The sequence below is a fragment of the Tenrec ecaudatus genome, chromosome 16 (genome assembly GCF_050624435.1).
Source record: "Tenrec ecaudatus isolate mTenEca1 chromosome 16, mTenEca1.hap1, whole genome shotgun sequence".
NCBI lineage: Eukaryota > Metazoa > Chordata > Mammalia > Afrosoricida > Tenrecidae > Tenrec > Tenrec ecaudatus.
This window is the reverse complement of record NC_134545.1, coordinates 81,623,325-81,638,610: the sequence shown is the minus strand read 5'-3', so window position 1 is coordinate 81,638,610 and position 15,286 is coordinate 81,623,325. Positions and strand designations below refer to the sequence as shown.

The window sequence follows — 15,286 nt, the reverse complement described above, 5'->3', positions numbered from 1 at the left end:
TCCGCTGGTAGGCTAGCTTCTCCTCTTGTCCCTATCACTCAGTCGAGCTGGCCTGGCTCAGGGTGGGCAGGGGACAGGGTGGGAGAGTGTCGGAGAGGGAGATTGGCCACCTCAGGGCAGCAGCCAGGCCCAGAGGGAAAGTGACCAAGGTTCTGACCACAGCAGACAGGGGAGCCAGGGCCAAGGGGAAAGGACCTTAGGCTGTGGTCATGGGACCAGCTCCTATCACCCCACTAGCTTCCATCCCTTTGGCACGACCCCCTGGTCTCTTCCATATTCTGCACCCTCTGTCTTGCCCACTCCCCCAAGCCTGAATCCAGAAGCATGCTCCCTCACATGCCACTCCTCTTGGCCACCAGGAAAGCGCCTCACAGGGGGCCCTGGGACGGCCCGGAGGACAGAGCATGGGCCGTACCTTGAGGTCTTCACCAGAGACAGCACAGCCGTTTAGAACCCACCCCACAGGTGACTTAGCCCCAGCCCCTGCCAGGGGACAGGTGTGCACATGCAGCCCGCCCATGTTGACTTGGGGCACTTCCATATGGTCCCCAGGGCTAGGGCAGGGCAAGTCATGGAAGAATGAACTTCCTTCCTGGGTGCAGCGGTGGGATTGAGGTGAAAGTTGAAATCGGAGACAGTGAAGAGAGGGCCAGCCCCACCTCGGGGTCTCCTAAGGGGGAGGGTGTGGGGTGCTGCCAGCTCTTCCCCTGAGGAGAGGGACCCAAAGCAAGGAACTTGCCTGGGGTACAGAAGCAGCCCCTGGGGCTCTGCCCTTACCTGCTTCTGGTCTCTGACATGGAGACTGAGGTGCTGCTGCTGAAAAAAGAGGAGGGAGATGGCGGGGCCTCTGGCTGCGCTTGGCAAGGGGCAAAGACAGCCGGCTCCTCCTCCCAGCCACTCCAGCCCCAATAGGAATGCAGGAAGGACCCCCGGGGCAAATGGACAGTGGGTCTCCACTCCCCCTCCAGGAAGCCTCTCTTCCCGTCGCCCGGTGAAGGTGGGCAGTGGCATCTCACAGGTGGTAGGCTGTGGTCCACTTCCCCTCTGCCAGAACAGGTGCCTGTGTCCAGGTCACCTCCAGAGTCAGGAGCTGCAGAGAGTGAGAGTCATGCTTTGAAATGCGGCCGAGTCTCGGGGTCATTAAACCATGTGAAGGGCACCTTCTGCCCGAAGCAGAGGCCTTGCGCTGCTGTGATACACAGGCCGACTGCCTGGGGAGCTTGGTAAAAGGCAAGTTCTGTTCCATAAGCGAGAAGCCCTGGGGGTGTGGTTGGGTCACTAACCGCAAAGTCAGAGGTTCGAAACCATCAGCCGCTCTAAAGGAGCAAGATGAGCTTTCTACTCCCGTCGAGTTACAGCCTTAGAGACTCACAGGGACAGTTCTCCCCTGTCCTGTAGGGTGGCTATGAGTGGGCATCGACTCGATGGCAGTGAGTTCAGCGGGGACCAGAGCCAGAGCCAGTTGCCATCAAGCCGACTCTGGCTCCCAGCGATTCCATGAGTGCCCCAGGAGCGCTGGGCGCCATAGGGTTGTTGGTGTCTGATCCGACGACACGGCTCTCCAGGCCTTGCTCCTTCCTTTCCTCCCATCTTTAAATGCGTTCTGTGTCTACATGAGCCTGAGCCTGGGGTCTGAGGTCAAAGTCATCGTTGTCCTGCTGAAGAACAGACTGCTGCTGCAGGCAGAGACCAAGGCCAGTGGCCGTCTTGATTTACGTACGGCTGAACTAAGCAGCCTGCATCGACAACCAGCGGCTCCAGGAACCAGCGAGAGGGGGACTTTGGTCTCTTCCGCTGATGGGATTTGGGGTTATTTTTAGGGAAATCACACCCTGTGCTATCGAGTTGATTCTGACTCATGGCAACCCTAAAAGACAGAGTGGAACTGTTCCTCTGGATTTCGGAGGTATACATCTTTACAGGAGCAGAAAGCCTCCTCTTTAGTCTGCGGAGAGGCTGGGGGGTTTGAACTGCCTCTCTTCTGGTTACCAGGACATAACCTGTTACACCACCAATACCCCTTTCTTAGAGAAATGAGCAGCATTCAGGTTCAGGAATACTCCGGAAGTAGTTCCTCAATCAGGATAACCTCTTCTCAGTCACGCCCACAGGCAGGCCTCTCTCTGGCCCTCAGCTTCCTAGTCCCTGCCCAGTGTGGGAAAGCATGACAACACCCCCATTAGCTCTACCAGGAAGTGCTCAGTGGCACCCTACTCTGCCAGGAAGCCTTGGCACCAAAGGCCCTCAGCTCTAGCTTCCTGGGTTGGCAAAGGCACCACTCTGCCAGCAAACACAGCCTTCTCACTCACGGGCCAGGAAGATCCTCACTCAGGCCGGTCTACTGGGTCTCCTGGTTCTGCCCACTGCTTTCCAACGTCTCCCTCTGCTTCGGGTACTGCAGCTCTGCCCACTGGAGTGAGGAGGTTCCCTGAGTCCAAAGGATGTACCCACTGCTGGCTCTGCTCGAGTCTGCCTGATTCTTGTTGGTTGGGGTCATCCAGTCGGCTTTGACCCACAGGGATCCTGGCACAGCAGAACGGAACAACACCCGTCCTGCCCCATCCTCGCAATTGTTCCCATGGTGGTAGCCACTGTCAATCCATCTCATCAAGGCTCCTCCTCTTTGTCGCTGCCCCTCTACTTTACCATGCTGTCCTCCGCGGACTGGTCTCTCCTGACAACGTGTCCAAAGTGCGTGAGACAAAGCCTTCCCATCTGTGCCTCTCAGGAGCACTGGCTGCCCTGCTCCCGGGACGGATCGGTTTGTCCTCTGAGCAGTCCATGGGACTGGCCATGTTTGTCTCCAGCACCACCGTTCAGACGCATCGCTTCGCAGGCTTCCGCGTCAATATCCAACATTCACGGCCAAACACGCCTGTGCAAACCAGTCCGAAATCTGCTCCTCTTGAAACAAATGCCTTTCTGAGCATTGATTCGCTTAAACCGCTCTCGTTCCCAGTCACCCATTACTGGTAGGGCGGGCTGTTTGCTTCAGATGCTTCTCCGTGCTGGACACTATTGGATGCTTCACGTTTGCCAAGACTGAAACTTCTCTCCTCGATGCTTCCTTTTCTTGACTGGGCATTCTTGATAACACACTATCTTCCATCTTCTTTATTGAACAGGAATGGCTTTTCCGAAGGAACCTTCTCTGATCTTGTGTCGTTGAACATACCTCTCCATGGCTCGCACTTTACACATGTGCTCAATGCCACGGGACTTTCGCAGGAATAGTAGTGGTGACTGGTAAACGTTAGCCTAGGGGTGGCAGTCTTCCTAGAGACTTTATAAGGCTGAGGCACCATTCTGCATTTTGAAAATGACGTCCTCTAGCCTCGCAGTGCCGCCAATACAGTCCTTGCTCTGAGGAGGACACAGAGAAACTGCTTGAGACTCCATGCTAAGACTCCACAACCCAGCACCTCAGAACCCCGAGTGGAGAGGAAGGCTCAATACCCAACTTTCACATGCATATAAGGTCATTAACAATACCATAGCTTGGATCAGGGACCTCTGCGTGGTCTCAAATCATCAGTCTTTTGACAAGCAGTCCACCTGGGCCTCCTGATTCAATGGGTCAGGCCTGGAAAGTGTCTATTTCTTTTTCTAACCAAGTCTCTGGTGATGCTGGAGCTGCTCGTCTCAGTGCTGGACGACTACAGTGTGGGTTCTCTTCCTCAAGGGCGCCTGGCCACACCATGCTCAGTGCCAGCCACGTGCCCCGGCTCCATGTGGGCAGCACAGTGCCCTTGGACCCTCTCAGCCACCAGGGGCCAGTGCTGTCTAGAGTTGGTGCAGACCCCGCCTCAACTCAGCCTGCTGACTCCCACCCAGCATTTTCAGCCTGGGCCGCCTCCATGCCCCATCGACAGAGCCTGGTAAAGACCATTCTGAAGGTATTCATGGTGGCCCTGTCCAGCGGGGCCCCTGCGACTGTATGATTAGCTACACTTTACAGAGCAGTTAGAGAACTCGGTCTGCTTTCCTCTAGTTCTTTAATGTTTCCTCCCCCACTATCATGATCCCAATTCTACCTTACAAATCTGGCTAGACCAGAGGATGTGCACTGGTACTGATAGGACCCAGAAACACAGGGAATCCAGGTCAGATGATCCCTTCAGAACTAGTGGTGAGAGTGATGATAACAGGAGGGTGGAGGGAAGGTGGGATAGACAGGGGGAACCGATTACAAGGATCTACATATAACCTACTCCCTGGGGGACGGACAACAGAAAAGTAGGTGAAGGGAGACATCAGACAGTGTAAGACACGACAAAATAATAATAATTTATAAATTATCAAGGGTTCATGAGGGAGTGGGGAGTGGGGAGAGAAGGGAAAAATGAGGAGTTGATACCAAGGGCTCAAGCAGAAAGCAAATGTTTTGAGAATGATGATGGCAACAAATTTACAAATGTGCTTGACACAATGGATGGATGGATGGATTGTGATAAAAGGTATATGGGCCCCCAATAAAATTATTTTAAAAAAGAAAACTTGGGTCTCAGTCTGTCTGAGAGCCCGAAGCCCTTATCCTAGTCATTTCTTGGCCAGGAAGCCCCCGCTGAGGTGTCCTGGAGCAGCCAGGCTGGTTCCTGGCTGCGCCCAGGTTGGATGGCCTCAGCCAGACTGCCCAGAGCTTGAAGCAGGCAGAAGAGGACCTGGGCTCTGCGGGCAGCAGGCCTGAGAACCAGCTGACCTTGGCTGAATGCCAGTCCCCAGGGCCCTGCTGGGCCCCGGTGATCACCTTGGAGGTTGGTCTGGCAGCAGAGCACAATCTGGTTAGAGCGTGAAGGGAGATTAGCAGCGAGAACATGGGGTCCTGACCTCGGCTTCTCCAGCCAGTGCCCTGATGCCTGAGCAGAAGCTGGGGGGTTTGGCAGAGTGCATGGAGAAGGGACAGCAGGGTGGGGTCACTTGGGGGTAGTGCTCAAATCAGGGGGTGTCCCTACTTAGGGGCAGGGGCCAGCAGGGACACCAGGAAGCTGGGACCCAGGGTGATGCATGCATTCATGCTGGCTTGGTGGGGGTGGAGTGGGGGGGTGGTGGCCGGGCCTGTGTCTGCAGGACTCTTACCTTCTGTGCCGGGTCCCAGGACAGTCACTCGCCTTCCTCTGTGGCTGCCCAGAGCCCCTTGCTGATGCCCTGGGTGCCCACACAGTCCCCTGAGAGTGTCTGAGGATTCTTGTTTCCATGAGTGCGTGCGAGGGAAGAGGAGGCCCACCCTAACAGCATCAGCACAAGCAGATCTCTAGCAAGTGCTTGTTCGGCTCCTGCCCCCTTCAGAGCCCTCCTCTCATGGGGGTCCGGCTATGCCGGGCAGAGCAGGCCTCAGTGTCCTCGTGCATAGGCAGGAGGCCGAGGGCTCTCTGACACACAGACGCCTTGGCGGCTCCAAGCCTGGCTTTCCTCTTGCTGCCAAACTCCTTGCTGAGGTCGGAAAGGTGCAGCGGGATCAGGACAGAGGAACCAGGGCAGGTCCAGGTTTTCCTTCAGTTATTTTCACTCAACTCACAGTTCCCAAGCCCCTGAGTGCACCCGGCTCTAGTGGTTCGATGGGGAGCTAAAGGGACGGCATCTGCCCCCGGGGCGATTGTGGTCTAGAAGGGGGATGGACCTCAGCCAGTACGCACAGCAGAATTTCATTACAAACCATTTTTTCCCGGGACGGGTGACAGTGGCCTGGTCACAGGTGGAGGTGAGGTGTCCATAGGTGGAGATGGGCAGGTTGATGAGGGGGCAGGTGCAAAGGCACTGTGGCAGAGAGGCCACATGAGTCAGGACTTTGTCTCCCTTGACCCCCCCCCCTATAGCTCTGGTTGCCCCCCTGCCCTCAGGGTCAAAGCTCTCCCCGGCTTGAGCTGGCCCTTCCTGTGGGCCTCTCTCAAGATGTCTCACTTTGCCTGGTGCACCCAGCCATGTGCCTCCCTGAAGCCAGCCTGGGAGAACATGCACAGATGACCCAGCAGCAGGCAAAGCCAAGGCTTGGGATCCTGGGAGACACCGTGGGGGGAGCGCACGTGGCCCGGTCGGTTTCGCTGCGCTTTGGGAGAAACTTTATCTCATAGGGGGCTGGGAAAGACAACTGTGGATCAGGTAGGATGCCAAGTTGGAACAAAGATAGATAAAAACGGATGGATACCTTTGTTTCTGTTTGGATGTGACAGGGAAGGCATCCAAGTTCAAGGACAGCTTCTAGCACCACCTAGTGGGAAACCTGAAAAGAGCTATCAGAATCTTAAGCAACACCCTAACTGCCCCCGTGAGCCCTGGTGGTAGAGTGGGTGTGCATTGGACTGCCAACTACAAGGTCAGCAGTTTGAAATCACCAGCTGCTCCTTGGGAGCAAGATGAGGCTTTCTACTCCCACCGAGTGACAGTCTCAGAAACCCACAGGGGCAGTTCTACCCTGTGAATTGGAATCAACTTGATGACAGGATTTGGGGAGGTTTCATTTTGGTTTTTAGTGGGTTTCCAAGGCTGTAAGTCTTTATGGGAGCAGAAAGTCTCATCTTTCCCTTGCGGAAGAGCTGGTGGAGTTGACCGTGTAGCCCATTAGGCCACCAGGAATCAATCAGAACCGCTGGGAAAGAGATCTACTAATGCTACCCACTGCCTTGGGGTTGGTTCTGATTCATCGTGACCCTGCAAAGGGTTTCCTAGGGTGTAAATCTTATTTTCCCCCCATAGCGTGTACATCTTGATGGGAAAAGATCGTCTCATCTTTCTCCTATAGGACCACTGGTGGTTTTGAACTGTTGACCTTATACCTAGCTCAAAACAAAAATAAACTCATTGGGTAGAGTATAACTGCCCCTGTGAGTTTCTGAGACTGTGACTCTCAATGGGATTAGAAAGTCCTGTCTTTCTCCTACAGAGTGGCTGGTGGTTTCAAACTACTGACCCCACAGATTTCAGCTGAATGTGTAACCACTACGCCACCAGGGCTCCTTAAGCCTGGTTAGCTACCAATGCTTACCCAGTAGCACCACTAAGTGACCCTGTCAGTGGTTTCTGGGACTGTAAATCTTTACAGGAGCAGACAGCTGCTGGCTGTGTGTAAACCCACTGCCATCGAGTCAATGCCAAGGGCAGAGAGAACTGTCCCAAGGGCGTTCCTCGGCTGGAGCCTTTATGGGAGCAGATTGCTACTTTCTTTCCCACTGAGCGAGTAGCAAGTTTGAACCCCCAACCTCTCCATTGGCTGAGTGCTTGGCCCCTGTCCCACCAGGCTCCTCTGCTGTGTTGAGGGGTGGACAAAAGCCAGTGTCTCTTGATTCTTGCTAAGTGGATTTACCACAGCAGAAGCAGCTGCCCCTGCGAGGCAGGAACTTTCATTCCCATTTGACTGAAGGTCTCAGCACCCCACCAGCCCCCATGGGTGGTTTGCGATAGCAGCAGGAATCGAACCCAGACCCTTTTCATTGCCAAGTGTGGGCTCTTTCCAGCATCGCCTTGGGCGCCAGCATGCTGCATTTTCCTCAGACTTCCAGGACTTAGTGTTTTCTATTGGCTGGCAAGCTGGCCTCTCCTGGGTCTCAGATTCTATCCCTTTGCTTTCTTCACTGAAGCAGCGCTTACTGTTCACTGCTGTGGGCTGGCTGAGGTTCCCCGGTCAGTCCAGTTCTGTGATCCTGGCCAAGTCAGCTCTGCCCGAGCCCTGGCCTCTGGGCTCTTGGTACCAAGCATCTCTTGTCTGCCGGCCTCAGGCATTGTCCTTCTCCATACCGGGTACCAGCAGCTGTTGAGCCAGCTCTGACCCATGATGTCCTGTGTCGTGAGGGTCAGAGCACACACAGGGTTCTCATGGGCTGGTTTCTCAGCAAATTGCCAGCTCTTTCTCTCAAAGCACCTCTAGATGGCCGCCAACCCTTTGGTCACCACCCAGGAATACCTTTCCTCGGCAAGATGCCTCTGTGTGATATCCCATCCACTCCCCTGACCCCAGGCCGCCAGCGGTGACCTCTTTCCTGAAGCCTTTGGCTCCCAGCACACCCAACTTTTTGCCATCAGCCCTGTCCTGTACAGGTCTCTCATGTCCTGCCCAGACTGGCCCTCTTTGCCTCCCTAGTCCCTGGTGTGACCTCTTCTAGAATTGCTTTGCCTGGCTCGTGCCTAGAAGCAGACGCCTGCAACCCGTCAAGGCTGTGGGGTCCTTGACTGGGTGGCACCGTCATTTTCATAGAGACCCCTGGGAAGATTCTTGTCTCAGTTCAGTGCCCCTCATAGCTGCACTCCTGAGGAAGAGGGCCTTTCAAATGTCCCCATACATTGGGGCCCTCTGTTAGCTGGCCTGGTTCCTAGTGCACGTGGGCTCTCTGAGAGCTGGCCGCCCTCCATGCAACCTGGAGGTGGTGAGGATGGGGGTCCCCCATCATGGGTGCATCTCTGTGTCCCCACTGACCTGTCCCTTTTCATTCTCCCTGCTCTCTTGCTGGTGTATCAATTCCTGTAAGCCACCTTAAAGCCTGTCTGGAACAAGGTTGGGTAAAAATCAATAAACGAAGCAATAAAAATAAGCCACCGTCCTTAAAGAGTAGTGGTGAGGATTAAATGGAACAATGGAGGCAAGTTGTCGGTGCAGAGTTCCTGCCAATGATCTGGTTCCTCAAGCTTCTGGTTCCCAGACTTCTGGTTGGAGGATGGTCACCAGTAGAGGCCCCATATCCTCCCCTGTCCCTATCCACTTACTGTCTCTACAGATCTACGTATCCTGGATTGAATGTGCAGAAAATCATATAAGAGAAATCACACAAACACCAATGACTAGACAAAACATAGACACACCTCAATCAAAAAGAAAGCAGAAAATATTAAAAACGGAAACAACTTTAAAATGGATCAAAAGGGAGATCAAAGGGTAAGGTGTTACATTTTAAACGAACTGCATCTGCCAGCATGGACTTGACAATGCCTGTCCTTGACCACCGGCATCCCTGGGCCCTGCTCGGTGCAAAGGGTGGTGAAGGAACCACCTAGGCCCAGTTACAAGAAAGAATAGCATCTGGGGCCTTAGAGGCTTGTCCTAAAACAAGCAGCCATCTAAGGAAGGTGTCAACTAAGTTCACATGGAAGTACACCAGCCTGTGTGATCCAAGGATTGTCGATAATAAAACCCAAATCAGAAAGAGGGAACATTATCAGAGCTTAAATTGTGAACAACCTGCCTGCAGAAGGCTGTGGAGGAGAGTGGAGGCTCCAGCTCCATGGACTGTCCCAGTGAAGCCCCTCTGACCACGTTGTCCAGGGATGTGAGTGTCCTGGCTACCACAGAGAGCATGTAAAACTGATTATGGAAGACGTAGTTAGATTACAATGTAACACCCTGTCATTTGATGTCCCTTTGGACCTATTTAAACTTGTTTCGGTTTTTCACACATCATTCCTCCAGTTCCTGATTGCTTCCTCCCCCCACTTCCATGACCCAGTTCTACCTTACAAATCCAGCTAGACCAATCTATACATTGGTACAGATAAGCGCTCTTGACACCTGGAGTTCAGGACAGATAAACCCCTTAGGAACAGTAGAGGGAGTATCAATATCATGAATGTAGGGAGATGGTGGGCATTGGGAGGGGGCAGGAAGGGGGAACCCATCACAAGGTTAGATATATAGCCCACCTCCCAGGGAGATGAATAACAGAAATGTGTGTGAAGGGAGACAACCGACAGTGTATGACATGAAATAACAAGGATTCATGAGGATGAGAGAGGGAGGGAAAAAAGAGGAGCTATACCAAGAGCTCAAATAGAAATTTTTTGGAAATGTTCATGGCAACATATGTACAAGTGTGCTTAGTACAATTGAATATTGGATTGTCATAAGACTTGTAAGAGCCCCTCAATAAAATGATTAATAAAATAAATAAAGTTGCTTCAGTTTTTAGTATTTTCTGCTTTCTCTTTGATCGAGGTGTCTGTTTTGTCTAGTCATTGTTGGGTTTGTGGGTTTTTTGTTGTTTTGCTTGCTTCCTATGACTTTGTATGACGTGTTTTGTTTTGTATGATTTTCTGTATATGAAATCCAGGGGAGGTAGATCTATGGCGATAGGGGGGAGGGGTGCGGGGTAGGGGGAATGGAGAGCTAACAATGTTGTCATGAGAAGAGCATGTTCTGGAATTGGGGTGATGGTTGAACATGCTTGCACGATTAAATGATATGATCTATGAAGTGCATGCCAACCAAACGATCTTTTAAAAAACCTACAGTATAACCCAAGAGGTGACCTCTGCCGAGCCTCTGTCCTTACCCACCCACACTATCGCGACAGAGAGCATGCTAGTTACAATGTCGCCACACGCGGAGAAGGGAAGGGTATCCCAGCTTCCGTTGCGAGCGCCCAGTTCACAGAGGCGATGGATGGCAGTGGCAGCCGGCCCGAATCCATTTGCAGGGTCCCCACTTGGATAAAGACCATGCTTAGGACAGCTGAGGGAACTGACCGGGCAGTGGCATACCAACTGCACTGACACACTGCAGCCCACTGGCTAGAGTCCCTTCCCCTCAGTAAAGGCTGCTGGGCAGAGCCACCCTCTCCAGCCGGGCTCCCCCAGAACTGTACAACTGTCCCTGCAGGTGCCACTGGGAGCCAGCCGTGTCTGTGGTGCTGGTGTGAACAGGTCAGCTCCTCACTTACTAGGGGCTTGTGTGCCCCAGAGCCTCCTGAGTGTGGGGGCCTCTTATTGACCTGTATGGTCTACACAACCCTTACTCTAAGGGCAGCCATTTACCCCGCCATCCCGCCCTGCCCAGTGCCCTCATCCTGCTCAAGAAAAAGGGAGGGGGTCCACAAACAAAGGCCCACCGGTGCCTGGAGGGGATCCACCACTTTGGTGCTCTGTTTAGAGCGAAGACATAGGGAAGAGGAGGTAGTACTCAGGGGGCGAGCTCTTTCTCGGGGAGGAAGAGGGGACCATGGGATCAGGCAGACAATTCAAGGCAGCAATGCCCCAACTACCCCCCCCCCAAAAAAAAAGATAAAAGGGGTTGGTGGGAACCACTGAAAAGAAAGAACTGAGAGGCTGGGTACATTGACCAGTGACAGACTGGAGAGCACAGTGTGCAGATGGGGCGCAGCATCTAGAGGGGATGGGGTGAGGGGCTGCGGAGTGCCCGAGCTCCCTGCCTGCGGAAGGCGGAGGGGAGATGCTGGTGCTGTGCTGGGGACAGAGTCAGGCCCTCCACAGTGAAGGGAGGCCGCTGGTGAGCAAGTGAGAAGTGTCTGCATGGCGGGCTAGACTGTCGTCTTTCCAGGGCTCGCCCGGCTGAAAGGTCCTGTGGGCTGGGTTTCTGAAGGCTGGAGGGGGTGGGGGCTGGGCTGGGGGAGAGGGCCTCACATAGGTTGGCCCCCCTCAGGGTTGGGGTTCCCACGCCAGGGTCTTGCTTTTCTCATTTATAAGTGAAGAGGCTGAGGTGGGGGGGCACAGCACACAGCCCGGAGGTGAGGGGGCTGGCATTTGAACCCAGCCTTTCTGACCTGGTGGCGGAGTGTTTGTGAGCCGGGCTGCTAACTGCAAGGTCAGCAGTTTGAAACCGCCAGCCACTCCAAGGGAGAGAGATGGGGCTTTCTACTTCCGCAAAGAGTGACAGTCTCCGAGACCCGCAGGGCAGTTCCACCCCGTCCTACAGGGTCACTGGGAGTCAGCATGGACTTGATGGCTGTGAGTTTGGTCTTGGGGTTTGACCTCAGGGCCCCAGGGTGCTAGCTGTGACTCTTGTCCTTGTCCTGGTGTCTCAATGGGGATCTCTAGGCAGGGAGGGGGCCCCCATGGCTCTGGGGAGAGCACACCATGGGGTGGGAGAGGGGCAGGGGCTGTCAGAACCCTCCGGCTCCATGGGTGTAGAGACCACCTGGGTCTGCAGCACCCTGGTTCAGGCTTGGGGTTGTTACTTCCATCCCGCATTCGCCAAAGCTTGTCGAGTGGCCGCTCTGCCGGTGCTGGAACATAGCGTTGACCAGCCTGCGTGCTGGCCTGCCTGCCTTACACGTTGTCTGGGGGCATCTCTCTTCTGACCGTTGGTTCTCCCTCTGCCTTTATCCCCACAGGGACCTGAGTGAGAACACCATCCAGGCCATCCCCAGAAAAGCCTTCCGAGGAGCCACGGACCTCAAAAACCTGTGAGTCCCAGCCGGGGAGCGAGGGGCAGGCTGCAAACGCCTCTGTGTGTCTGCCCCAGCCTTTCGTCTGCGCAGCTCAGGAGACGCTGGCATCAACTGGATCTTCCGGAACAATCTGAAGCCTCTCCCTCTGGCATGCTTCCGTGTGAAAACCAGACTGAAGGGAGTGTCGTGAACTGTGGGCCATGGGGGGCTGCTCTCAGCCCATTTAAGGGCGCAGTCTTCATGCCCTTGCCCTTGCCCTTATAGGAGAGCTGGCTCTCAATCCTGGTGTTTAATGTGCTGCGAGCCAGTCAACTTCCTGGAGCCTTGATACATTGTCCTCTAAAGTGGGGCTAATAACATCTACCTCAGGGCATTGGAGACAATGTTATCTTACTTTAAGTATGCTAACAGATAGAAAGAAGTACAGTTTGTAAAGGGCTGTTTTCATCATACTGGTTTATTCTGATTATTTAAATCTGCTCTGGGCCAGGTTCACCATTCCCACAGATCTCATTAATCTGCCTAAGATCTGACAGCAGCAGGGATGGCAGGTGCTTGACATGCTTGTCATTTTCCTCCTTTCCCATACCTGTGGCAGACATTGGTAATCGATCACAGCATTCTTTCTCACAGAGCCCATATCACAGCTTCTGACTTATTCTAAGAGCAGTGCTGTAGGCAGCCACTGTCAGTCAGTGTGACATCCAACTGCCGTCTGTTTGTCTGACGGCCAGCATCCTCTGGATGGCCTCCAACTGTGTGTATGTGTGTGTGTGTGTGTCTGTGTCGTTACTGGGCATAGGAAATAATCTAAGCCTTTATTACTATTTGGATTGACATATATCATTGCAAATGACTGGGGCATGCCTGCCTTTATTGTTTTCCTCATGGAATACTTGATCCAAACGTGGGAAGATCCCTGTTCTGGGCAGTGTGCACCCCTCTCTCTAGCCTTTTTTCTGCTTCACAGACAGCTGGACAAGAACCAGATCAACTGCATTGAGGAGGGGGCTTTCCGGGCTCTGCGGGGGCTGGAGGTGCTGTAAGTAAAGCATGCAGGAAGGAGGGTGAAGCTTAGGGTCAGGGGGGAGGGCGCACCTGGCTGCTGGAATCAGGGGCTGATGCAGCACAGAAGACAGGAGATGTGGAAGGGGCGGGGGAGGGGGGTCTCAGCTCTGGTACTGGGAGAGAGGTGGGGGGGGGGTGTCCCAGCTCTGGTGCTGCGAGAGAGGTGTTCTCCACTCGCCTGGCATCTCTGCCACGGTTAGAGGGCCGTGCTCATGGCGTCATGTTTGCCCCACAATATCCGGCTTTACATGAAGCCCCAGGCAAGAGGCTATCTTCCAGGGCCCTCTGACACATGAGACCCGAATGCCGTCACCTCCCCTTGCTCCCCAGCATAAGCCCCATTTGTTCAAAACTAAGCTGAGCCTGGGACACGTCCTCTGACTCATTTCTCCTTCTCCCCGATCCCATCAGAGAGGGAGTCCTAGTGCAGTTGGCCTGTGGTCCCTGTCCAGCTCTGGACATGTCCCATGGAGGAGGGGTGGCTGTGACTCTCACTCCAGGGCACCGCCCACTTCTGGGCCTGGTAAAGATAAACATTGAGAGCGTCATTGGACTGTGGCAGGAGGGTCTTGCCATCTCTGAGCAGGCACACTGGCCTCCCGGATCCCTTCCAGCTCGGCAGCCACAAAATGACTCTGGTTTCTCCCCTCTAGGACCCTGAACAACAACAACATCACCACTATCCCTGTGTCCAGCTTCAACCACATGCCCAAGCTCCGGACCTTGTGAGTCAAGTCCAGAGGCTGCTGGGAGCCAAGCAGTGGGGGGCCAGTGCTCAGGGGTGGGACGAGGCGGTGCCAGCTCCCAGGGATGGGCTGGACCTCACTGCCCTCTGTACCCCCTTGTGTGCTGCCCAGGTGGGGAACTTCTGGGTCACTCCCCTGGGCTGGGGGAGATGATCTGAAATGATAGGGCATTGAACTATCCCTGACATCAGGCTTGCATTTGGAGATGAGTTGTGTGATTGGGGCGGTGGACCCCCGTGAGCCCAGGAAAGTGGGGCAGCTGACAGAGCAGGGGTTATCTGTGTGCAGATGGAGCACCTGGGGTCTCAGCCCCCTGCGGAGGCCAAGGGGTTGCTACTGTTTGATTCAGGGCTCAAGTGGGCTGTGGCACACCCTGTCCTCCTACAGCCGCCTGCACTCCAACCACCTGTTCTGTGACTGCCACCTGGCCTGGCTCTCCCAATGGCTGAGGCAGCGGCCCACCATCGGACTCTTCAGCCAGTGCTCGGGTCCCGCTGGCCTGCGGGGCCTCAATGTGGCCGAGGTCCAGAAGAGTGAGTTCAGCTGTTCAGGTGGGTGTGGGCTCCTCCTGTGGCCATCACTGCCGGCCCACGCATCACCACCACTGTCACCTCCTGTCCCCACCATCACCTCCTATCTCACCCATTACCTCCTATCCCTACCCATCACCTCCTACTCCCACCATCACCTCCTATCCCTACCCATTACCTGCTATCCCCACCGTCACCTGTCCCATTGCCTCCTACTCCACCATCACCTGTTATCCCCACCATCACCTCCTATCCCTACCCATCACCTCCTGTCCCCACCATCACCTCCTATCCCTACCCATTACCTGCTATCCCCACCGTCACCTCCAACTCCATCATCACCCCCTATCCCACCATCGCCTCCTATCCCACCACCACCCTTATCCCACCATCATCTCCTACCCCCACCTCTTGTCTCCACATAAATCTCATAACTCACTCCCCTCCCTTTTCTCTGCCTGTCCCTCCCTGCCACTCCACCCCCAGACACACTGTCTCCTTCATCCAGCATCCTCTTCACCCCATCTCTTTACTCTTCCTGCTCTGCTCAGTGCTCCCCCATTCCCTCCGCCTGCTCCCCTTCTCCTTACCTCCTCTTGGTTCCACCCTGCGCCTCCTCCTGTCAGCTCAGCCGGTCCCAGGAGAGACACTGAGTAGGACCTTCTTCCCTCCGCTGGAGCAGAGGTGGACTCCCACTACCGTGCCCCCTCCGTCTCCCACGGGGGTCTTGCAGGCGCTCCTGAGCCATCACCTGCCTCTATCTGGTCCCTCCAATCTCCACGCCGCCCGTGGCGAGATCAGAGGAACCCAATCCCTGCCGCCTCACACTCATGCCCCA

General features: G+C 54.7%; 1 protein-coding gene across 1 annotated transcript in view; it reads left to right on the top strand.

Annotated features, from left to right (window-relative positions):
• The window catches only part of SLIT1 (slit guidance ligand 1), a 200,359-nt gene that overhangs the window by 129,388 nt on the left and 55,685 nt on the right, over nucleotides 1-15,286 (top strand). The window contains exons 5-8 of the mRNA XM_075533452.1: nucleotides 12,048-12,119; nucleotides 13,075-13,146; nucleotides 13,826-13,897; nucleotides 14,306-14,469. Of these exons, the coding sequence (XP_075389567.1) occupies nucleotides 12,048-12,119; nucleotides 13,075-13,146; nucleotides 13,826-13,897; nucleotides 14,306-14,469 (380 nt within the window). The remainder of the gene's footprint in view (nucleotides 1-12,047; nucleotides 12,120-13,074; nucleotides 13,147-13,825; nucleotides 13,898-14,305; nucleotides 14,470-15,286) is intronic.